Source organism: Aspergillus ambiguus (genome assembly GCF_047715705.1).
Source record: "Aspergillus ambiguus strain CBS 117.58 unplaced genomic scaffold BDV59scaffold_13, whole genome shotgun sequence".
Classification (NCBI taxonomy): domain Eukaryota; kingdom Fungi; phylum Ascomycota; class Eurotiomycetes; order Eurotiales; family Aspergillaceae; genus Aspergillus; species Aspergillus ambiguus.
In genome coordinates this window covers 89,713-112,894 of record NW_027395526.1, presented here as the reverse complement: position 1 = coordinate 112,894, position 23,182 = coordinate 89,713, and the positions used below count along the sequence as shown (strand labels likewise).

Sequence of the window (23,182 nt, the reverse complement as noted above, 5' to 3'; positions counted from 1 at the left end):
GCTTTATAGTTGCACTTGAAGTCGCCGCTCCACGACTCCATTCTCGGTAAGATTAATGTGGTTAACAATCCAATGAGAAATAACGAAAAAAAAGGGCAGATCCAAAGCTCTCCAGGAAACATCCTGCCGAACGAGCATAATTATTATTATCGTCATTGATCCATGCTGGATGCTCCTGCGGGACAGCATAGTGGAGGCGTCGTGGCGTCTCCCCGATAGTCCATTTATCCGGCCATGAATGATTGCCCCGCGGGGCATTGGGTTCTTGATTGGTTCTCTAGCGGATCCGAACGCTTCCCGAAATTCCAGATCTGCTGCTGCAGGCGGTGTCTCGTTGCTGGAGAATTAATCCAGGCCAGTGCTGTCGGCCAGAAGGGTTGCATCAAACTCCGGAAGAATCACAATATCGTAGCCTACCACCCTAGATACCTGCATGGAGGGTGGTTTCACAACTGTATCGGACAGGAGGCCCTTTTACTGGTTCGGGTTAAACAAAGAATGGATGGACGGCCGTTCAATAGTGGACCGATTGAGATGCACTACGACGAGATTGCGGAGCGTATGGTAGGATCGCGGAGAATCCTGCGGGCAACTGGAAATATTCCGCCGGCAAAGAGGCCGACAAAAGATGGATGTCTTCGCCGTAGTTGTTACAACGGCTTCTGGATATGTTAACGAAAATTCCGATGCGAAGTGTGCTCGCATCTGCAATGCCTCCTATACTCAGACTCCATGCGGCGTATATCGACACAAGCCCTTCTCGGTTAATTACCAGCCAGTTTGTGCTGCTCCAGTAGTCTTTTTATCCTTCCTGTTCTAATTTGATTCTTTTCGTCAGATTTTTATTCCCGAACCCACATGGTCTACCCGATCTTCCACAGTCGGTCTTTCGCCCAGAATGGCAATTTTCCGGCGGACTCGCCGCCTGTCCTTGGTGGAGAATCCTCAATTCCACCATTATTCTTGCCGCCGACTTTCCTGGTTATTCCTGCAGCTTTGAACCCGCCTTATCTCATCCTCTGTGTGGTCCAGCAGCTGGCTTATCGTCCGTCAAGATCCGGACTCCTATGGGAGGCCTTAAATCAGAATATTACAGAATTAACAGTCAGCTTCGAGAACTCGTCAACAGACTTGTGTGGCAGAAAGATATTCTTGGATACCGAAAAGAATGGAATACATTATCAGGTAGATAGGCAGGACAAGCAGCTTCGACTGTATCCGATTGACCAGGATATTTCGTCATCTCGATTGGTGGGCCTACCTTGTGGTCAACATTCAATATGCCAAAGTTAAATGGTTCTTAAAAGTAGCTTATCTCGTCGTGCTCTTGTACGCAGCCGTTCCATTCAAGAGCTGATATTCCGTAATTCGAAACCAACAACATTTCTCTTTGGTTGGAATGTCTATAAAGGCTACCAGATATTGAACAATTGAGAGAATATGATTGACAACACCGGTGTTCAATATCTTTACCCACCTGCACTAGACTCCAAACTCAGTAGCTGCTGAGGGCGAATTTCTGTCTATAGTACTGTCTTCTCTGTATCCAGTACTATTCAGTTATCTAAGCTTGGTTCTATCATCTCTGTTTCTGATGTGTTGATGCTAGGGCCCCCATGCTTGTTAGAGTATCTAGATGTTTGGCGCCTTGCACTGTATCCCTTGTCTTAATTAGGAGTATACCTAGCCCCTTGGCCTTAGTCGATAGTCGCCTTTAATGCCAATAGCTCGATGCAAGCTTCGCCATGCCGACTCAAGATAAGAATGTTTATGAAGCAGCGTGTGGTCAACCCCCTCAGTCGCCCGTATGGATAAATATGCACAATGGACACACGATTTATAAAGCTCTGTTTTCAATCCCCGTTCCTGCTCTGGTGTCTGAGCAGATTTTGTATGCCGGGTTTCCACTGTAGCATGCTTCGTATGAGGCGGAAAACCCTCTCCTTTTTACACGCTTGTGGTTCTATGAGACTGGCGATGGAGGCAAGGGCCGGGCGGCTATTACGTGTGTCCCTTAACTTCATTTTTGCCTATCTACTTCCTTGTTCATACCGCTACCCGCTCTTGCTCTCGTATGCTGGCCCTCCCCTGGTTTATGTCCTGATATACTCCTAGGCATATCGCAGTCATTCCAGCGTCGGTCCGTCATACCCCTGGCTCCGTGCCGACTGATCCCTTCGGCATAGGCAATGCGGATTTCAATGCCGGCTTGAAGGTTTCTAAGTATGGATACCCTATACTGGAACTTTACGAGCTGATCCACCCGGTGACGCTACCAGAGATGAAGAGCCGGTGGAGGATGGGTGGTGCGCCTATGGGGTGGCGGTACGTCGAGCGGGATTTGTGGGAGGATAGGTGGGGAGAAACCCAGGGAAGAGAAGAGAAAGTGAGGCAGGTGTTTTGAGGCCATTGATGGCCAGTGCACCATTGCGGTCGATGTGTCTTTGGATCATTGCGAGCGGTCGACGACTCGTAGACACATTTCTAGGGCGTAGGCGCAATATCTGTTTCGGATTCGATAGGATATAACCATCCTCAGCTTTTCACTGGACATGGAGTGTTTATGCTGTTGGGGAGAAGGGTGGACTTTCAAAGGCCCGGCACTAGAGGATGGCGACCCAGTACTAGATCGACCATAGCCCAACTCCACAGGCTTTAGTATGAGATATCTGAATTAGAATTCTCCAAAGGCTTTATAGCATTTGTTTCCTTTTATTTGCACCATATGTCCCGTAGAAGAGAAAACAAACCCTCACGGACTTAACGGGCCGACATTCTATTAGTGAGTCAATCGTGTGTTGATCTCGAACTATGGCCAAGGTTTCAGCTCGTATTCTCGCGATGAAGCCCAGCTCTGTTGGATCTAGGTATAGAGTGCGATGTAATATCTGGATCCAATAAGATTTGAAGACAGCTTAGAAATCAAGACTCGGCGATTTCACCTTAATCAGACACTAGACTATACACATTTCCCTCACCCTTCATATCCAAACGAGATTGTCCGGTTCAGGAAACATGAAACTCCGTGCAGACGACCTTCTTCACCTTCCTAACCACGCTACGACAGTTCCGTTCCCAGGTCTTCTTCTATACTACTCCATGCCAGTTACACTATTGACAAATATAAACATGCCGGCCAGTTTTGTCAACGGCGCAACAGGCACAGCTATAAAAGTCGTTTTGGATCCCACAGGCAAGTTACCTCACAAAACGCATTTATATAACTAATAATAACAAGGACAGCTGAGCTCTATACTTTAAACGATCACCATATTTTCTGCAACTTGGAGTCGCGCACCACGAAGTCAGCCTGACGCTGGGAACAGCATTTAGGCCACGACAGGCCTTGACGAGGCTCTAAGTTGGTTTCCAGGAGGCGGAACAATCTACACGTATGTATATGGAGATATATAATCGTGGTAGCCTCTGCATATCGCTTTTTATTGCGAGGGGTCAAAGTAAATGAAATCAACCAACCAACCAAATATATTGAGCCTCTATTCAGATATTCGTTGTACCGAGAGGATACCAATCGTTATTATTAAAGAACTTTCACAGCCTGCCCAGGGCTAAGCCAGCACACGCGATCATTTAGCCCCTCCTCCTGGAAAACCCTTCGCAGCTCCTTCCCAAACTGCGTAAAGTGATGCCACGATTCATAATGCATCGGAACCAAATAGTCGGCCTTAATCTCCCGGAAAAGCTTTGCGGCCTGTTTCCCATCCATCGTGATCTGATAGCGTGGACTGCTAAGATCCGTCGTGTCTGTATGCGCATGCGCATTACCCAGGTTGAAAATCGCAGCACAGATATGATAGCGATCCGCCATCTGCTTCAGCTCCTCCACGTACACGGTGTCACCAGAGAAGTAGAGCGCATTTGGCAGACCATTGCGCCCATACCCGAACTCTTCGCTAGTGATGATAAAGCCCGTGCACTCCTGCCCAATAATGTGCTTTGTGGGCGTGCCGATGATACTGAATTTCTTGCCGGCAATCACAACATCGAGTTTCTCCCAGGGCTGAAATCCGTGCACGGCTGGACGGGGTGAGAGATTTCTTGCTCCGTCAACAGTGGTGAAGACCCGGCGTCCATCGAGTAGTCGGCGGCCCAGGTCATCCAGATTGTCGACGTGGTCTTCATGACTGAGGAGGACGGCATCGATGATGGGAAGCTGGTCTAGCCGGAGAGCGGGGTCGTCATCGACATCAAGGGAAAATTTGTCGGTAATTGGGAATGATGTACCAGCGGGGGAGAAGAAAGGGTCGGTGAGCATGTTGACGCCGTTAATCTCAAGGATGGCGGTCGCCGTGCCGATGTGGGTGATTCTAAGTGTGAGAGCCATGGCGGCGAAGTAGCTGACCAGGTGTATAAGGTGCTTTGATGAAAGAGAATCTCGGGAGAGACGCTGGCTCAATTTGAATCAAGAATCTTGCATATTTAGATCATCTGGGCTCTAAAAGGTATTTATATCGTAACGTACAACGCGATCAGTGACAACTTTACAAATTGATTTGAAATCCTCCGCCGGTATGCCGGTCGTCGGTATCCCTCGCCCAGGCATCCCTCCTGACATTGTCGAAAACCTAGATTGATTACTAAAACGACTTGGTTAGCTAGACGGCAATTTGTTCGATTGACCATTACTCCGTACGTCTTCCACGAGGGATGGCCCGGTGAGCCTAGGATTCCGGCATCCCTCCATGAGCCATCGTGGAATGACAAAGGCATGACATCAACGCTGGTTTCAAAAACCTAGCCCGACGTTGACCCAAGTCTGGCTGCGACACTGCACCCAGGAATTGCTACCCTCTATAAACGTTGTGCCTCTGCCTCAAATTCTCGTCACATACTACTAGAGCTATTCTAGGACCCAGAACGGACGTAAACCATCGATTCCCCACAGACTCAAAGGGAGCCTTTACCTGGTTCAGAGCCAAGTTACACTACGTATTAAAATCTGGCGATCTCTATAAGTGCACAAAATATTTTTAATATTCTAATGATCTATTATGTTGGGGGCCGTATATCTTCGAGTGAACTCTGGCTCTTTGGCGGACATGCATGATAAGTCGAGGTGGTGGGAAGGAACCCATTGCCGCTATGCTTTATTGATCAAGGTCTAAGACAGACTCTATCAAACAGATGTGAGTTAGATATGATCAGTGTCCAAAATAAAAATCAAGACAAGTAAAATCATATACTCCTGCTTACTTTCCCAAGCGGGAGGGTCCGGGCGGGATGCCGGAGCTTAATAAGGTCGTCCGTAACCGCAATCATCCCACTAGCCACCGGCCTCCCTCTCAGCAATCTCCCACTTTTCATATCGCAGAATGAAAGGGATACTATGCCGCCACATTCAGCTTGCTTCCAATGCAAACATGTCGGCTGTAACGCAGTCTACCAACGCAAGGAACACTTGACCCGACACATGGCGCGTCATGATCAACCGCAGCGCTGCTCTTGCCCTTACTGCGATAGCACCCTAGCTAGAAGGTATGCTGTACATTAACCACCACTCTCTGCCGGTTTTTGTGAAGACTAACTAGCAACAAGCGACCTCTTACGTCGTCATATCCGAACTTACCATCCACAGGAAAAGCCACCGCCATCCCGCGCACAAAGGGCTTGTAGAGGCTGCCATGCGCGAAAGGAACGCTGTGACGGCGAATACCCCTGCAGTCGATGTCAGCGACGAAGGGTTACATGTTCACGTATTGCTCCGCAGGATGCGGCCGCTTCTAACGAGCAAATTGCTTCTCCCAACGCGGTACCCGAGACATCCCAGTGGGTCGGTCAGGAGTATTTAGATATTTACTTTGACAAGTTCCACCAGATTTGGCCAATCTTGCATCGGGCCACCTTTAAGCCCCCAAAGGAACCATGCATACTCCTCCAGTCAATGATCATGATTGGACTGTGGATTAAAGGTGACCAAGCGTCCCAGGATAGAGCGATAACTTTTCACCGGAAATTGCTTGCTGCGATTCAAGCTCAGCGGGTACGGACCATCCCCTCATTTCCAAAAAGGACAAGAAAGAAAGAATTACAGCTGATCTTGTCCGTGACACCAAGTCTCAATGGTATGTATCGGAATTGACGGCACGCCAGAACAGTTACATACCTTGGCCAATTGCAACCTATCAGAGCATTCTTCTGCAACTTATATTCGCTCTTCTGGTCGCCCAAAAAGAGAATACCCTTGATTTGAATTTCCGTTTCCAACTTCCAGTTCCAAAATATGAACTACTCACCGCACTGGTGGAAAGCTGTCGACGACTTGGCCTGTTCCACTATCCGAATATGCTCACACAGCACACCTTCTCTGCTCCCATCGCACTCGTATGGGTGAGTGTGGAGGAGTTGAAGCGTTTCGGACTAGCGTTATATAAATTATGCCGCCTTTGCTCTCAACATTGTCAGCCGACCAAGGCAGTTAAAGGAGATAGTGGTACTGGCACTGGGTTGAGGAACAAGCTTTTGACTCTAGCAGACCTGGACTTCTGCATGCCGGACAGCGACGAGATTTGGAATACTCCGCCTGGTACTGGCCCAGAATCAGTTAGAATTCCTGCGTTACAGCAGACAAGCAGGGACAGCCGAGATTCGGATAATTGGATCTCACGGACGTCAGCGCAACTGTACGATACTCATGTTAACTTTGATTGGATATAATTGCCTAGTCACTGACCCCTGTTATAATATCGATTCTGGTGGTGTGGGATGTCCCTTGACGCGTTTGTTGTTGACTTTATAAAACGCTAGACTTCTTACTGTTCCCAACGCCTGTTAAAATCAAGAGCCCAGTCTGCTAACGTTCACTTCACTATGAGAGTGCTGACCAGGTTCAATGACTCCAACCATTATCATACTCTAGCTCCCGACAGTCGCAGACTAGGATTGGCAATACGCACTCACTCCAGGATACTGTGATCATGCACCACCCTCAAGATATGGATTTAGCCCTTCAACGGATTACTATGTCCAAAACAATCCTGCAGCACCCTTTTTTTCCCGGGTAATAAGTTTCTTCAGCTCTGTGAGGGTGAAGAAAGTAGATTGAATGACGAACTTCCGCCACACCGTTATACAATCGAGGGTCCTCAGGAGTAATTTAAAATAAAGAAAGTCCCTCGTAATCGGCGTGTTAGGTCTATTTCCAGATTCCGCTCAACGTCCTCTGCCTCCTAACTTGTCAAGATACTATACGTCATCAAACCTACTTCGCGCAGTGAGAGCAGATGTCGTTCGTGAAGAAATATGCGCATCATAGTTATGACTTGTCCACGAACAGTTGATAAATCAGGCGCAACCGTCGCACTTTTGCGGCATCCTACCTTCTATGCACACCTTTCTCTCCCAAACATGGACGAAAGTTGTGAAGAAAAGCAAAACGGAAAACAAAGTCGACTTCCGACGCGATTGACTTCATTCTGCGGCGTTGCTGCCTGTGGTATCTGTTCAGATTTTTGCCTGGTTGCTGCGTATTTGGGCTCCCTCCTTCTTGTCGACCTCCTTTTTTCTCTTTTCTCTTCAGCTTCGATACTTTCGTCTGTAGGCACTGAGTTGACCTGCAACAGTCCCCTCGACTGACCTGACCTATAACGTTATTCACCTTTATGACTACCTCATACGTCCCATTCAATAAGACTGGTTTAACTTGTGTTTAGTTGTATTATGCCTGCAGCCAAACGACCAATGATATCCAAAACTGTTTGGCATATACTTATTGTTCAGTTTCGAATCCAAAATATCTGTCTGTCTCTTTCTAATACATGTCCCTTCTGCTTGATTCATTTCGACTTTATGGATAATATATTTTTGCATCCACGCCTATCCAACCATAATGCCCCAAGCCACATTTTGCCATGGGGCTTGGTATGCACATAATTGGCCAATCCAAGAGAACAGGTGTGTGTACCCGCGCTATTCTTTCTTGTTACCACTGAACTGCACTTTACTTTCGCACTTGTTTCGTTTCGGGGCCACAACGTGCGACAGCGCGCGTCTTCCAGTACGTTACTCCTCCGTGACTCAGAGTAGTTCGGGATAACTCCCAAAGGGGATTAGCGTAACCTGGCATTAGGGTTTGGGAAACAACGAAAAGAGTATAGGTGGTGAAGCCGTTTTCCGGAAAGCCTGTATGTCCCTGTAGAAGAGAAAACCAATCCTCGCGGACTTAACGGGCCGATATTCCATCAGTGAGTCAATCGTGTGTTGATCTCGAACTATGGCCAAGGCTTCAGCTCGTATTCTCGCAATGAAGTCCAGCTCTGTTGGACCTAGGTATAGAGTGCGATGTAATATCTGGATCCAATGAGATTTGAAGACCGCTTAGAAATCAAGACGCTTGTTCTGGACTCTCGCGGGAGATAGCATATGTCCGAATATCATGTGTAAGATTCTTGCGGCCCGTACGTTTCGAGAGCATTCATGCTCCGGGACAGCTATAAAAAGGGCAAAAGACTGGACAGAGAACAACCCAGATTTTGTCTTAGATTTATTCGAAACTTGGAGTTGCCGGAGAATTTGTTGCGAGAAAACCACGATCATGTCTACAGAGCTCCCCCCAATGTTGAAGGCGTCCCGTGAGACCACTAAAGTCAGATACAAGCAACTTGGAAAAAGCGGCCTCCGTGTTTCTGTACCGATATTAGGTGGCATGAGCATAGGGTCAACTGAGTTTGGCTCATGGATACTTGATGAGAAAAAGGTATGTAACTACATGTTCATTTACATGAGGCATGTCTGTCGCTTTGAGGCAGCCGAGAACTGACACTGTGCTGCCTAGGCGCTTCCTCTCTTGAAAGCTGCATATGATAGAGGTTTGAATACTGTAAGACGGTTTATTACTAAGAGTTTAAAGCACGGCTAATAATCGATAGTGGGACACATCGAACAATTACTCCAATGGCGTGTCAGAAGAGATAATCGGGAAAGCTATTCGACAGTATGAAATTCCCAGACATAAGCTAGTCATTCTCACGAAATGCTGGGCCCCAGTCAGTGAGCATGAGAATGTCTATGTCGTTCCTTATTCAGAGGAGATGCAGGCCGACAAGGAATATGTCAACCAATTTGGTATGTATACAGTAGACCGGGCCATTTAAAGGGAACAACTAACCGACCTAGGGCTTTCACGGCAGGCTATCTTTAACGCTGTCGATGCATCCCTGAAACGACTAAATACCTCATACATTGATCTCTTCCAGATTCATCGGTTTGATCCGCTCACCCCAATCGAAGAGACAATGGAGGCACTTCATGATCTTGTCCGATGGGGCAAAGTTCGCTACATTGGGGCCAGTTCAATGCGGACCTATCAATTTGCAATGATGCAGCACTGTGCCGAAATGAATGGCTGGACAAAATTTATATCTATGCAAAACCAATACAGCCTCCTTTATCGGGAGGAGGAACGTGAGATGAACAGATTCTGTAATGAGACGGGAGTTGGCCTCATTCCTGTGAGTTCTATACAATTAAACGCCTGTATTGGTTGTGTTATGCTAATAGGATACCAGTGGGGTGCACTCGATGGGGGCAAACTTGCACGTCCCTTGTCAAGAGTAAACACAACCACTCGTTCAGAAGCGATTAACCCGGATGAATTATCAACTGCGGAGGCAAATATCATTAGGCGAGTAGAAGATCTTTCGTTGAAGAAAGGCTGGACTATGAGCCAGGTGGCATTCGCTTGGGTCCGAAAACGTGTGTCGAGTCCTATCATCGGTTTTAGCTCTATCCAACGCATTGATGAGATTGTGCAAGATGACGAGGGCTCTGATAAGGGACTAACTGAAGTGGAGGAATTATACCTCCAAGCCCCATATATTCCTAGGGTGGTCTCTGGTCATAGTTAAATCCGCCAAGTTGTTTCTAATAGCGGAATTTTATTAGCAACATGGATGAAGCAGATTGGTTAATTAAGAATTAAGTACAAGGCGACGGACTGTTAAGTTCATAGAACGGTTCAAAATATCCCGTACAAACGAAACCACAAATGGTGGCTTGTCTCAAATGGTTATTAATTTAGAAAATCAAGATCCTTTGAAACCAAACAATCACGCTAAATGATACTCTCCTACGTACCACCTTTTGATCTTCCTAATGCCAACCCTTCCAATAACCATATGACCTTGGACATCTGTCTTCTGTTGGCCACATTACCATCTTGATTACCATTCTCACCATGTCTTCGCCTCAAGCAAAGGGCAGTGGTCCTCCCCCGCCTCCGCCCGAGAACCTAAAGGCGAAGACATCTCCGTTTGTTTTGAAATTGAGAAGTGCCCCACTGGATTACTTTTACCAAGCGCCAAAACCCTCACCAGTCATTGATCTATTAGCCGCACCCACTGGCCCATACTTTTTCTATGGCACACTCGCCGATCCTTCAATACTTGCTGAAGTCCTTGGATTGGACGAAGAACCTGAATTTCGGCGCGCTTACATCTAGGCTACGAATGTAAGCTATGGGGCCAATATCCGGCTTTACATGATGCCCCCGGATCAATAGTTCATGGTGTTGTTTACCATGTACACACGGCAGACAACGGCAAGAGGCTCGCTATGTATGAGACGGACAACTACCGCACCGAACCTTGTGCCATCAAATATGCAGATGGCGAAGAACCAGAAGAGGATCTTGGACATACATTCAAATTTGCTGGAAATCTAAAAGATTTAAGTGATGGTAACTTTGACTTGAATGTTTGGTCGAAGAGAATGGGGCGGCGAACTATCACAGACAACCTTTGCCCCAGAACTGCTACTAAGTGAGCTAAATCCTCCCAGCTTTCAGTTTAGACTATCCTCCATAATGTACGCTCCCATAATAATCATCGAGCTAATAAGTCAAGTCACTGCTAGTATATCTCATCTTGAACTTGGGACTCATGTGGCTTTAAGGGCCTGAGGGATCGATAAGGCTTGATTCCAGTTTCCCATGAGATAGAGGGGGACCCTGTATTACGATGCAGATGCAAAGCCTGAGTTTTGAATATTGATTGTCTTCTATGCTAAGCACATTTCATCCATCTTACTCAATAGATAATATAAGCACGAATACCTCCAGGTGCCCCATAAAGAGAGCTAGGCTCTCTGAGCACAATAAAAAAAACCAGTGAACTACTCCGTACAAATAAGACTCAAAAGTATCAATGATGCAGAGCAAGCCCAGGGTTTTCTCGCGCAAGCTCGGTCCACCTTCTACCATCTTCTTCGGCATATATCTACCCTCGTTTGTCACCAGAGGTGACTGTATTTAAATCCTAGTGGAACCTGTTTTTGTTAGCGTTTTCGTCATTCTCTAGGAAAATCTCTATCTTGTCATTCATTTTGCGGCCTATATCCTGGCAGAAAAGGCACGCTAAAAGAAAGTCAGTACCAGATGATGACATTGTCCTCAATAAGCTTACCAATAATCCCAACAATCCCAAAAGAGAGCGAGGCAAGGCAGGTTGTACGTAGGCCAATAACATAGCTTTGCTGAAAAGCGGCAGCGGCAGCTGCCGCTATCTCCTTAGTGATCCCGGGGACCTTCTCTATAGCTGCCGCTCCGACGGGGAGGGCCTCCATGAGCGTCTTGATAGAGGACTCGGGAAGGCCAGCATTGATGGCGGCAGGGGGAACAAGTCTTGCTGCTGCGTGGCCCTGGACGTTGGTGAGAATTGTTGTATAAATTGACGTGGCTATGGAGCCGCCGGCAAACCGAGAAACACCTCTGTACCAAGTTAACCGACTAGCATTTTCAAGAATAAAGGAAACTGGAGTCGACTTACGCAAGACCCCCAGAAATACCTAATTCGACTTGGTCCGTTCCAAATTGGATGTACGCAATGCTGAGATATTGGGCCCAGCCAAAACCAACTTCGGAGAGGAAGACAAACGCAGCAACGAGATTGAATCGATCTGGAGCGAGAGCCAGAAGTGCACCAAATACGACCATCATCGTCACAGACCCTGTCAGCGTCCAACGCCAATGACCAATCATGGAGCCGCAGAAGGTTAGCAATAATGCACCAAAGACAAGCCCCAAATTCTGCGGTAAAGTAAGAACAGAGGCCCGGCGGTAGTCATTTGGATCTTCGAGAAAGAAGACTGTTATCATAGTTGGGTACACAATATTCAGACAGTAATAGAACATAGTAACCACGAAGCCAACGATGAAAGGGGCCGTTAGCTCACGACCGTTATCCCGCATGAAAATTCGCGTAGGTGTTAAGGGTTGCTTTAGAGGAACGAAAGTCTCCCATAAACCAAATAGAACGAGACATCCAAAGCCAGAGCATAGAGTGCCGATAACGTACGGGCTTGATGATGGTAGGGTGGTAGTATATACTATCCCCACGAGAACTAGGGTCGTGCTCATGATGAAGAGGATAGAACCGACATAGTCAAGCTCACGGAACGCTTGTCTGGTAGGTAGGCCACGCGGATGCTTAGGCGGGTAGTAATAGAACGCCAGGCCGATGGCAGATAAGACGACAGCAATTGCTGGGCCATAGAAAAGCCAACGCCACTAATTCGTCTATCATTAATTTCCGCGATAAGGTTGGGGGTTGTTTCCTCAAAACATACTGCGTCTTTATGCTGGACTGCGAAGCGGCCTGCCACAGGCCCAACGACCACAGCGAACAAAACGCCGATATCTGCCAGCACGATTGCCCAATGCCGCCATTTATTGGGGAGCAACTCGGGGAGGGCGAAAGCAGCCAGCTGGGCATTTCCAGCTCCCTGTGGTGAGTTGTTAGCATCGATAGCCCAGGTATTTAAAAGTGTCCGAACGTACAAAACCGATGAAAGCAGAGCCAACAATAAGTGAGGTGTTGTTCTTGGCTGTACCAGCAGTAATATAACCAATAAACATCAGTACGTTGCCGCCGATAATGAACCATCGACGGCCAAAGAGATCAGAGTTGGCGCCGCAGACCCTTGATGTTCAGTTTTAGATAGGACATTCTCGAGAGGGGCGAAGAACGCAGGAGGCACATACATGAAAGCCATAGTTACGCACATTGTGTAAACCGGCACATACCAGGCGTTCTTGCTCACATCACCGAGCTCCGTGGCTATGACAGTCATTGAACCACTATAACACGGAACAATCCAGAAGGAAATGCCATATGACCAGGCCAAGATCTTGCGTCTCATTAGACATTGGCTGAAGAATGATCAGATATTGTATCATGCTTACCCAGACTACTATCCACGTCTTGAAGGTCACATAGTACTCCTCATCAGTCTCAGGGATATACGGTGTCGCTTTTGCGGCGGCAACATTATCTCCAGAAGGTGGGTCAGATTCAAGCTTTTTGATATCATCCGACTGGGGTGAAGCCTTTTCAACGCCTGACGGCACAACTGCTGGTATATCTGGCTTGGACATAGCTAAGCTAATGCTGTTAAAATGAGACAGTTGGTTTCCAGTGTTCTTTATGGGAACAAAATTTGCAATTACTCGGGGGTGACTCCTATTTAATGCTATCTGTTCGCTCCAGCAGAGCTGAGGGCCCCTGCAGACAAATTGCCTCCTCAAAATTAGAGTTCCGCTCAAGCTCACGAACCATTGAGTTCCCCACCTTTTGCTCCAGATCAAAAGGTGTATAGTTGGGCCTTGCGGAAAACAAACTCCCCAACTATGGATGCTTGGGGTGAAGTACCCCCAAAAGCGAAAGCCATCATCCTCACATTATAGTATGTCGGGCAGGAAAAACGGTAAGCATCTTCAGGATAGACTCACTTTTAATTAATGATAATGAGATCCCCAAATCTGCGTGAGAGGAGTTTTAAATTCGTAGATTTGGAAGAAAAGGTGCGTTTGCGTCTGATGAGCTGTTGGAAGGAGGAAAAGGTTATCCGAGAAACGGATGCCAGGTTCGATAGTCGATCAATGATCAACAGATTCCGTAGGGCGGCATGGTGGAGATCAGCGCATTTCTCTAGCAAATAACTCTCGTTTGGTGGGGAGCTACATTGTTAGTTCTGAATGGGAGTGTGACTTGTTCTGTACGAAGCGCCAAGTATGGATCATTAATCTTGCTTATTGGCCATTGATAAAGCCCTCAGCCGAAGATGGGAGCTTCGGAATAAGTTAAATATGGTACGTATTTCCACGCAAATATTTCTCTGTGCGACTCCTAATTTCATTCCAAGTGGTATATCCCCCTCGGGGGGACTTACACAATAGGGCTGGTCCGGGACACGAATTTAGTGCCCTTTCCCATGTCCCTGGCTACTTTAAACCAGCAGACAAAAGCTATGACAGGGGCAGGCCAGGAGATGAGAGAAGATGTGCGGAGTACTGGAGAAGGATTTCCGCTACATGCACCCCACAACTCACATTACATGCACTACACAACGCCCATGGTGAAATACTTGGATATAAGCCATGGGCTGGGTGCATGTTTTATCGATAGCCAGCTGACTGCTGTATACATCGTTCTGTACCTCAAGATCCGTGCAAATTCAATTGCAAATGATTTCGAAGCGTGTGGCCATCGTGACAGGTGCCTCTGTATGACCTCTGGAAAAAAACCCTAGAAAGCATTAAATAGTTAATGGTCTCCAACAGTCAGGTATGGGAGAGGCTCTATCCGAAGACCTTGTGGATAGGGGATGGCAGGTCGCCATGGCCGATATCCAGAATAACGCTGAGCTCACATCCAAGCTGGGAGACAACGCGACCTTCCACTACTGCGATGTGGCGGACTATGACATCCAAGCAAAGGCGTTTCAAGAAGTCTGGGACAGATATGGGCGCCTAGATGCTCTCTGCGCAAATGCCGGTATTGTAGACAAGAGGTAATTGACTTCATTGTTTATCTGTCTGGAACGCTGATCTGGGACAAGTTCCATCTTTATCCTTGACCATAAGGATTCGGACAAGTGAGAAGCCCCTTAATGCTAGGTCGTATATGTATTGACCCGCTAGGATTCCTCCAAAGCCAAACCTCCTGTGCACAGATATCGACTACAAAGGAGTAGTTTACGGCACCCAGCTGGCAATCCACTTCATGCGGAAGAATACAACACCGGGGGGAAGCATCGTCGCGACATCCAGCTGTGCGGCTGTGATGCCGCACGAAACGTATCCAGAATACGATGGGGCAAAAGCGGCCGTAGGTTGAAGGAGTCCTGAAAGAACCCAATACTGACCGGGTCATTGTTTAGGTCTTGAACTTTGTCCGGGCAACGTCGCGGGTACTCAAGATTGTAAGTAAGCGGTCCGTTTGCAATGAAAGGTATCCAATTGATGCGTCGAAAAGAATGAAAACATCCGCATAAACTGCATTCTGCCGGGCCTCGTGGCTACCAAGATCATACCGCCCGAAGTTGTGGCCGCCGTGTCTCCAGAGTGGTATAGTGACCGTCCATACCTGGCTACAGTCGAAGCTAATAAGAATAACGCGTCGTAGCATGACTCCTTTGTCGACGATCGTTTCAGGTTACAGTAAATGCCTCGAGGACGAGAGCCTCGTTGGTCAGGCGCTGGAAGCCTCGGCAGAGAAGCTTCTCATCGTACCGCAGCCTGAATTGCAAAATGGGCGCGTATCAAAGCGCTCAGTGACAGTGTGGGATCCTCTGTTTAGGATGTATCACGGAGAGCCATCCCAGCTTCCAGATGCTATCTCCTAGGGCTCGGAGGGAATGAGCGGAGAGGAACAGTCAGAGAGAGCGAGACACTAGTCTTTTGAGGTGGCTGCATGTGCTAATCTGGCTAATGATCAAGTATAGCGGGGACTGTCTCTTTCCTTGGCCGTTAGATGTAAACATGATCGTAAACAGTAAGGCCATGGCCGGATTAGTAAGATCCCGAACCGGACAAGAGCCCCACGTGACACGGCCCTCCGGTTTTCCCTGAACTTCCCGAGCGTCAAATCTCAATTCTGGTCTTGCAATTGCGCGACGATCTAGCATCTTTGGCCCTTCACCAACCCGCCATTGGACTCCGTTGTCCTCCTCCCGGCCTTTCAGCGTCACTCTCTCCTTCTCCCACCCGTTTCTTCTCTCCTGTGGCCTTCAAGATGTCCGCTACGGCGTCCCGTGCCGTCCTTCGGCAATCGCAGTTCCTCGTCCGGAGAACGGCTGTCAGGCACGCTTCCTCCACCTCCGAGGCTGCCTCCAAGGCCAGTGAGACTGCTTCTTCGGCCGCCTCCAAGGCTTCTGAGGGTCTCTCCAAGGTCACTTCTTCCGCTGGCCCCGCCATCGCTGGCGCCGCTCAGAACGCCGGTGCCGCCCTGCGGAAGGTTGGTGGAAGGACCGGAAAAGTCATCGCCTTTGTTGATTGTAAGAGGATCCTCCCTGCATGATACCATAGTGCTCCATGGACTATCTCTTCCTGTGTGAAGCGAGTCTTCGATCCCTTCTACTGTGCCTCCTGCATTCCCCTGACGACCCGGTCCAATCCTCCTGTGTTGACGATCTCTGGCGAGCGTGGGCTGACCGTCTGCAATGTTATAATAGCCATGATACCCCCTACTGTCTACTACACGAAGGTCGGCATTGAACTCGGAAAGTTGATCTTCCGTGGCCAGAACATGACCCCCCCGTAAGCGCCGTCTCCGGTACCCCCAAAGGGCCATCTCACTGATATCTCCTCCAGGAGCCTGGCCACGTTCCAGTCCTACTTCCAGCCTCTGATCAACGGTCTCCGCAACCCCGCCGCCCTCAAGAACGTCAACGTCGTCTCCCCCTCCAACATCGTTGCTCGCGTCCGCAACGCCAACAAGAAGGAGATCGCCCTGGCCGGTGTCACCCTCGCCGAGGTTATTGGTTTCTTCACCGTCGGCGAGATGGTCGGCCGCATGAACATCGTCGGCTACCGGGGCCACGCTGAGCACCACTAGATCTATCGCCTGCGATAATGTCAATCTGTCCTTTACTTTTCCTTTGTTGCGCGTTGTACTATTGTATGATAGACGATGGAATATAACTGTTGTCTGAGGTAAACATGACATGGAGGCTGGTCGGCGTCTGCGTACTGCAGTATTCCGCTGGACTATGATGTCGACCGCTGGAATGTTGGCTCGGAAATTTCGAATAGAAACAGTAGGTAGAAGCACCAAATGCGATTGAATACATAGACTATCGACCGCCTTCGAGATTCTGTATAGCAATACGCTTCCAAACTTCAATTAGCACTGCACCCCTCAGTAGAAGAGCCTCTAATATCCCGCTATAGATGGTTAGTTGATATCCTCACAGTAAACTGATCATACCAGGGGAAGCCGGCTTTCCTCGACGTTGATTGGCCCGTGCGGGGATGAATTTCTGATGGACTTTTTTTTTTTCTTGCTCGAACGACAACCATTTTCTCAACACCACTCCGTCCCTTTCTCGTCGAAACCGCGCGCAGGCACAAACTGCCTAGTGCTTTCCTGTGAGCGATGGACGCTTTCAAACTCTTAACTCGGTCGACGAACCTGAAAACTGGTCGTGCAGCAGCAACCTCGGCGCAACCGTCACGGCTTCCGTCCACCGGCAAGGCGGCCAACCCGCAGCTTTTTCACAACTCCGAGGCCGACCGACTGGTGGAAGAAAGAAAGAAACATGGTCAAAAAAGGAAGAGGGGCAACGCGGTGGACGATACCGCCTCGGGGGATGAGGATGCAGGCGACTTGGACTTCTTCGGTTCCGCGAAGCGCACCTCTGCCGGCGGTGCTGGTGCCGGGAAACACCCGGAACAGCAAGATTCGGGCGACCAAGACGGCGACCCTGAATCCGATAATGGGGCTGAGATGGATGAGGTGCAACGTCGGACAATTTTAAATGCACATAAGATCAAGGTGACCGATCTGCGCGATCTGGAGGAGATCCAGTCGACGGCGACGCCGCAAGCCGGAGAACCGAAAAAGAAAAAGAAGAAGAAGGCAAAGGAACAACCGGAAGAAGCGAAGGCTCTGACAAAGAAGGAACAAAAAAAGGCCCGACGTCTATTCCCTCAACCCCTCGTCTCCTTCAAAGAGCTACGCACGAAGTACAAGATTTCGCGCCGGCTTGCGGAGAATATAACAGAGCAAGGATTTACGGTGCCGACGGAGGTGCAGCTTGGAACTCTCCCTCTGCAGTTTGGAGATTGCAGCGTACAGCCCACGTCGGAATCTAGAGAGACAGTGGAACCTGATCTCTTGGTTGTCGCTCCAACTGGCAGCGGGAAGACTCTGTCGTTCTTGATCCCGGTAATCAATAAGATTGTTCGCCATCACCACGAACAGCCAGAGGAACGGGGCATCTTCTCCATTGTCGTTGCTCCTACTAAGGAGCTTGCGGGTCAGATTGTGAACGAGGGCCGGAAACTTGTTAGAGGAACTGGCGTGAAGATCACGTTGATGAAGAAAGGCATGCAGGTTGTCGAGCGCGATGGTAATGAAGAGGATGGCAAGGATGTTTCGGATGAGGAGGGCTCATCATCAGCGTCGGAGTCGGAGGATGACGAACAAACAGCGGGTGTGAAGACGAAAGCCAGAGCGCCTGTCACCAAGAGCGACATCCTCGTTACAACCCCATTGTTACTCGTCAACGCTCTGTCTGCAAATCAGACCAAGTCCATGGCTGCTTTGCCGCTCGTTAGAAATATCGTTCTGGATGAAGCCGACGTTCTCCTGGACCCGCTCTTCCGTGAACAAACTCTCGATATCTGGCGTTCCTGCACTCACCCAGAGCTTCGAGTGAGCCTTTGGTCCGCGACCATGGGGTCGAACATTGAAGATCTTGCCAAATCGACCATCCAAGAACGCAAGGACTTGTCTGGCACGACGCACTCATATCCATTAATCCGCCTTGTTGTTGGCCTGAAAGATTCCGCCATCCCGAACATTGAGCACAAGCTCGTGTATGCTGCAACAGAACAAGGTAAACTTCTCGGACTACGGCAGCTACTCCACCCTGCGGCACGCACAACAACAGACGTCCATCTCCGTCCGCCGTTCTTGATTTTTACCCAAACTATCAGCAGAGCCGTCGCCTTACACTCAGAATTGCTCTACGACATACCACCTGAGGCAGGCGGCTCGTCACGGATCGCTGTGCTCCACTCCGACCTGTCTGACAGCCAACGGTCCGAGATAATGAAAGGTTTCCGCAAAGGAGAGATTTGGATCCTGGTTACGACGGATCTTTTGGCCCGTGGCGTTGATTTCCGGGGGATCAATGGTGTCGTCAATTACGACATCCCGAATTCTGCGGCAGTTTACGTCCATCGTGTTGGTCGGACAGGCCGAGCTGGCCGTGAAGGTGGCGTTGCCGTTACATACTACACAAAAGAGGATATTCCTTATGTGAAAAGCATTGCCAACATCATAGATGTCAGCGAGAAGCTACGAGGAACAGGCGAAGAGAAGTCCGTGCAGAAGTGGTTGTTGAATTCTCTGCCGGACCTGAGCAAGAAGGATAAGAAGGAACTCAAAAAGCATGGTGTCAAGGCCCGGCAGTCCAATCTCAAGAGCATCAAAGACAACAAGGAGTCGCGCCAGTCCAAGATCAGCACAAAGAGTGGCTATGAGAGGCGGATGGAGAACAGGAAGAAGGGCGCCATTACTGCCAGCCGCAACAGGAAATATCAGGCACAAGCTGGTCCCGCCGATGCAGATAGTGGTGACGATAGCTGGAGTGGGCTAGAGGACTAATTCCGGGGATCTATCCCTTGATATCACTCACCTTGCCCTGCTGTTTCTCTCACGGAAAGAATTCTATAATCTTACGAATCTGATATCATACCCACAATATTTTCATGAAGTATTGTTATTTGCGCCGCTTGATTCTTGAGAAGGCTCTTCAATCAAAGACCGCTTCAGATTTATCGGTGCGAAAGCATTATCCAATTTCCCCTGATGTTCCAGCACTTGTTCTAGTTCATCTCCGCTCCGGTCAAAATAGACCGCCCAGGCACCATCTGCTTCCTCCACCGCGACAAACGTCCGCTTCTGCTCCAGCGTAATGGTCTTTTCCTCATCTGCCCAGTCCCAGGGACCTACGACATGAGCGACACTTTGCGACCTGTTTCCGTACTTGAGCTCGTGCGTGTCTTTATCCGCATATATCCAGTTCAACATCGGCGGGTCATCAGACACCGTACTCACGAGCCCCAGTCCGCGCTTAAGGTGTTTTGTCTCTTCAAGTTCGGGATAGTCAATGTAGAATGCCTGTGCTGTGTGGGAAGGAGTTTTGCGACTGAAGGAGTGGGGGTGATCAAGATAGACCTGTTTCGATGTCAGTAAATAGCGAGGTACGTGATATAGGACACATTCTTACCTTACTATCTCTTAGTACGACCCTTTTTCCATGCAGTATTTTATCCTCTTCTGTCTCCCCACTGGACTCTGCGTCGATGTGGAATTTTGCCATGCGACGCTCGTCATTTTTTCGCTGGTTGGCTTTACGCTGTTCGCTGACGCCGAGCGATGTGCCTGTTACCGTGGGAATGGCGGTGATTGCGAGAAGACCGATCACCATGGTTGTGTGGATGATGATAATTATAGAGAATGTTTCTCCTGTGGCACATGTAACCGATGTAGATATATATACCTGCGAGGGTAGTTGGGAGAAGGAAGGCGGTGTTGATGGTTCATGCGCTCCTCAAGATATGACGTCAGAAGGTATTTTCACGTGACCTGATTTTTAGATACGGTCTCACATACTTCATAGGCTTCAAGTATCCACGAAACGATGTATGTTCTTGCCTTGCTCTTGTGGGCATACACAGCATAACTTCCATTTACTCTATGTATTCTGACTATTGACTTGATTGGCTCTGATCCTCAACTTCCATCCTTCCAGTATCTAACAAGCAAATTTGAAATCAATTCTGTGTTGGATGCATGAGCCTTTTGAACACTTGAATAACCGAGAAGTATGCAGTTAAATAGCTCACCTCTTATTAGTCAATAGTTTGTTCTCACGCAAGTATGTCTCCCGTTCCTCGCTTGTCAGCGCATTCCACTTGGTCGCGTTTCGTCTGCCAACAAACTTAGCAAAAGCACCCGTGGGCAGTGTTTTGTGAATTACCTATTGCAGAAATCGTAGTAAAGTTTCGATGCGACGAATAGGAAGATGCTGACAATTGCCAGTGCGATCAAAACCTTGTTTCCATGCTTATAGTATGGAGCATCTTTCGTTTGATATACCTGTGCACTGTGAGCTTGCCTTCTAATAACTGGAAGGGAGAGGGGTAAAAAAAAGGTCCTTACATTAGCACCGGCAATGTTACTTAGTTGCACTGACATATTATACAAAGCAGAGGCAACAGTCCGGGTTCGTACCGACCCTGCGTTTCGTGACGTTAAAGCCACTACCACAGGGTGAATGTTCGGCCCGCCAACGAGCAAACTAAGTATCGCCCATCGAGGCCAAGGCATGTTTCTTTCCGGAAGAGTTTCGAGTGCGATCAGCAACACAAGGTTCCACACCTCTACTGCGGCGCCACAGAGTAGGCGTTGGTTAGTACGCTCCGCAATCCATGTAGTCCCTATCATCGTGATAATGGCTAGGACAGCCGCGGGAATGGTCAGAAGACTGGTCTGAAACGTGGAAAATCCTTGAGACCGAAGCTGCAGAGTGAGGTAATTGGTGGAGGGAGTGGTAGGAATCATCCAGATGAGACCAAGCAGATAGATAGGCCACATATGGTAGTCCTTAAGCGACTCCCAGAGAAGCTTTGGGTTGACTGCCTGGCGATTGTGCATACTTCCTTTGCTGGGGTCGTCCCGGATAACGCGGTTTACAATAATCTTTTCCTCATGCTCCGTGAACCATCCGTCTTTGCCACGAAATCCGCCCTTGGTCTGAACCGGCGAGGCAGGCATCCAGAATGCGGCGATAATCCCAATCACGCCTGTAATTAAGCCTTCGTAAGCGAATAAATATCTCCAGGAGCCACCACCATTCGAGTCTTTGATATGAAGAAAGCCAAATGCTAAGAACGCTCCGATAATGCCTGTTAATGTGTAGGATATCCAGAAGCAGGCCAGCCTCTTCGGAAGCTCGTTGGACTTATAAAAGAACGATAGGAACAGTATCGTGTCAGGAATACTGTAGATTGTTACTTTGATATCTGAATATGAAGTTAAGAACAATATAGTACTTACAATCCGCCTTCAAGAAGGCCCAGTAAAGCACGGCATGCAAGATAGGACCCTTTACCCTTGAGGAATGCCTGGCAGGATGCGACCAAACTCCATGCAACCATCTGAAAGGGGATCCAACGGTCGGGTCCAAGCCTCTTCGAAATCAACTGCGACGGCATCTCCGCTAGTAGGAAGCAGACAAGAAAGATGGTTTGACCCAGATTGTAGTCATTGCTTGTCATCTTCAAGTCGTGCAAAAGAGTACTTGCTAGTGCCTGTGTTATGTTCCCTCGGTCCAGCTGCAGCGCAAAGAAAGTGACACAGGCGAATGTGCAAACACGAGCATCAATCTGTAAATGGGTTTAATGAGCGGTTACCTTATAGAACAATATAGAATAATCCAATGGATCCTACGCACCTTTCGAACGATCTTTTGCTCCTCTTTCTCCGACCAGTCAAACTCCGGATCCCAGCGGTGAATTCCCTCATAGCTGTCAATTGGGCGGTAGAATCGAGCGTCCTCCGTCGACTCGAAAGTGCTTTCCCCGACATGCAAATATGTCTTTTGTCGTTCCTGGCTACTAGCATCCAAAACACTCTCGCTGGGAGATACATCTGTTTCGCTAGTAGAGACTTGCACCGACTTCGATGTATCCACAGTCATAGCTTCTATAGTCAAAGTCTAGTATAGAATTATGTGCATGGGAGTGGAATAGAATGCGATCGAGCTCATTGTAGAAACAGTAAATACCAGTATATATAGCAATGCTATGTCGTGACCGGGCGGAGTAATGGGATCATTACTAGAAGCCCTTTATCGCCTCCGTAGACGGCGTGCTTGGCTGGGGGCTTCAATATCAGTTAGCTGTATTTAGCAATATAAAGCGTCATATTCGACCAATGTTACCTGCTTATAATAACGCCCATGCGAGTTGTGGTTGTAGGCTGGGTGTCCGGCCGGCTTGCATCACCCAGAGGTGTTTACACGCCATCCATCCATCGGGTCTTAGTGCTTTCCGTCAACACCTCAGTTGGTTAGTAAACGTAGCTAATCTACGACATTATAAAATTTGCAGTGGATTGAGCTGAGAATTTTCGGATTGATGAATGCTCCATAATAG

At 48.5% G+C, this 23,182-nt stretch overlaps 10 protein-coding genes across 10 annotated transcripts; 6 read left to right on the top strand and 4 right to left on the bottom strand.

The window, feature by feature from the left end:
• The first annotated feature begins 28 nt into the window (after nucleotides 1-28).
• Nucleotides 29-1,452, top strand: BDV59DRAFT_176963 (uncharacterized protein). Its single transcript, XM_073689541.1, has 3 exons — nucleotides 29-46; nucleotides 95-782; nucleotides 839-1,452. The coding sequence occupies exons 2-3, from the start codon at nucleotides 629-631 to the stop codon at nucleotides 1,291-1,293; spliced, it is 609 nt and encodes a 202-aa protein (XP_073548456.1). The 5' UTR covers nucleotides 29-46; nucleotides 95-628; the 3' UTR covers nucleotides 1,294-1,452.
• A 2,089-nt stretch (nucleotides 1,453-3,541) lies between these two features.
• BDV59DRAFT_207509 (MBL fold metallo-hydrolase) lies at nucleotides 3,542-4,345 on the bottom strand (the record flags this gene model as incomplete). Its single annotated transcript, XM_073695011.1, has 1 exon — nucleotides 3,542-4,345. One exon carries the CDS (start codon nucleotides 4,343-4,345, stop codon nucleotides 3,542-3,544), a length of 804 nt encoding a protein of 267 aa, XP_073548455.1.
• A 953-nt stretch (nucleotides 4,346-5,298) lies between these two features.
• Nucleotides 5,299-7,132, top strand: BDV59DRAFT_176962 (Zn(II)2Cys6 transcription factor). Its single transcript, XM_073689540.1, has 3 exons — nucleotides 5,299-5,496; nucleotides 5,557-6,001; nucleotides 6,076-7,132. The coding sequence occupies exons 1-3, from the start codon at nucleotides 5,348-5,350 to the stop codon at nucleotides 6,673-6,675; spliced, it is 1,194 nt and encodes a 397-aa protein (XP_073548454.1). The 5' UTR covers nucleotides 5,299-5,347; the 3' UTR covers nucleotides 6,676-7,132.
• A 1,419-nt stretch (nucleotides 7,133-8,551) lies between these two features.
• On the top strand, nucleotides 8,552-9,863 carry BDV59DRAFT_201468 (aldo/keto reductase; the record flags this gene model as incomplete). The annotated part of the gene is made up of 5 exons (XM_073693805.1): nucleotides 8,552-8,713; nucleotides 8,792-8,836; nucleotides 8,886-9,081; nucleotides 9,133-9,467; nucleotides 9,525-9,863. 5 exons carry the CDS (start codon nucleotides 8,552-8,554, stop codon nucleotides 9,861-9,863), a joined length of 1,077 nt encoding a protein of 358 aa, XP_073548453.1.
• A 1,516-nt stretch (nucleotides 9,864-11,379) lies between these two features.
• Nucleotides 11,380-13,387, bottom strand: BDV59DRAFT_201467 (fungal trichothecene efflux pump; the record flags this gene model as incomplete). Its single annotated transcript, XM_073693804.1, has 6 exons — nucleotides 11,380-11,722; nucleotides 11,781-12,520; nucleotides 12,580-12,735; nucleotides 12,791-12,932; nucleotides 12,995-13,140; nucleotides 13,196-13,387. 6 exons carry the CDS (start codon nucleotides 13,385-13,387, stop codon nucleotides 11,380-11,382), a joined length of 1,719 nt encoding a protein of 572 aa, XP_073548452.1.
• Nucleotides 13,388-14,476: 1,089 nt separating this feature from the next.
• On the top strand, nucleotides 14,477-15,636 carry BDV59DRAFT_192857 (uncharacterized protein; the record flags this gene model as incomplete). Its single annotated transcript, XM_073692119.1, has 6 exons — nucleotides 14,477-14,515; nucleotides 14,573-14,802; nucleotides 14,851-14,886; nucleotides 14,933-15,119; nucleotides 15,267-15,358; nucleotides 15,417-15,636. 6 exons carry the CDS (start codon nucleotides 14,477-14,479, stop codon nucleotides 15,634-15,636), a joined length of 804 nt encoding a protein of 267 aa, XP_073548451.1.
• A 268-nt stretch (nucleotides 15,637-15,904) lies between these two features.
• BDV59DRAFT_176957 (F1F0 ATP synthase subunit g) lies at nucleotides 15,905-17,096 on the top strand. Its single transcript, XM_073689539.1, has 3 exons — nucleotides 15,905-16,287; nucleotides 16,465-16,549; nucleotides 16,604-17,096. The coding sequence occupies exons 1-3, from the start codon at nucleotides 16,026-16,028 to the stop codon at nucleotides 16,845-16,847; spliced, it is 591 nt and encodes a 196-aa protein (XP_073548450.1). The 5' UTR covers nucleotides 15,905-16,025; the 3' UTR covers nucleotides 16,848-17,096.
• A 212-nt stretch (nucleotides 17,097-17,308) lies between these two features.
• rok1 (RNA-dependent ATPase ROK1) lies at nucleotides 17,309-19,711 on the top strand. The gene has a single exon (XM_073689538.1). It carries the CDS (start codon nucleotides 17,388-17,390, stop codon nucleotides 19,623-19,625), a length of 2,238 nt encoding a protein of 745 aa, XP_073548449.1. The 5' UTR covers nucleotides 17,309-17,387; the 3' UTR covers nucleotides 19,626-19,711.
• Nucleotides 19,686-20,540, bottom strand: BDV59DRAFT_22454 (uncharacterized protein). Its single transcript, XM_073696003.1, has 2 exons — nucleotides 20,251-20,540; nucleotides 19,686-20,198 (listed from the first exon to the last, which is right to left on the bottom strand). The coding sequence occupies exons 1-2, from the start codon at nucleotides 20,449-20,451 to the stop codon at nucleotides 19,728-19,730; spliced, it is 672 nt and encodes a 223-aa protein (XP_073548448.1). The 5' UTR covers nucleotides 20,452-20,540; the 3' UTR covers nucleotides 19,686-19,727.
• Nucleotides 20,541-20,778: 238 nt separating this feature from the next.
• BDV59DRAFT_207504 (major facilitator superfamily domain-containing protein) lies at nucleotides 20,779-22,725 on the bottom strand (the record flags this gene model as incomplete). The annotated part of the gene is made up of 6 exons (XM_073695010.1): nucleotides 20,779-20,803; nucleotides 20,870-20,953; nucleotides 21,004-21,122; nucleotides 21,186-22,026; nucleotides 22,083-22,411; nucleotides 22,480-22,725. 6 exons carry the CDS (start codon nucleotides 22,723-22,725, stop codon nucleotides 20,779-20,781), a joined length of 1,644 nt encoding a protein of 547 aa, XP_073548447.1.
• Nucleotides 22,726-23,182: the final 457 nt, after the last annotated feature.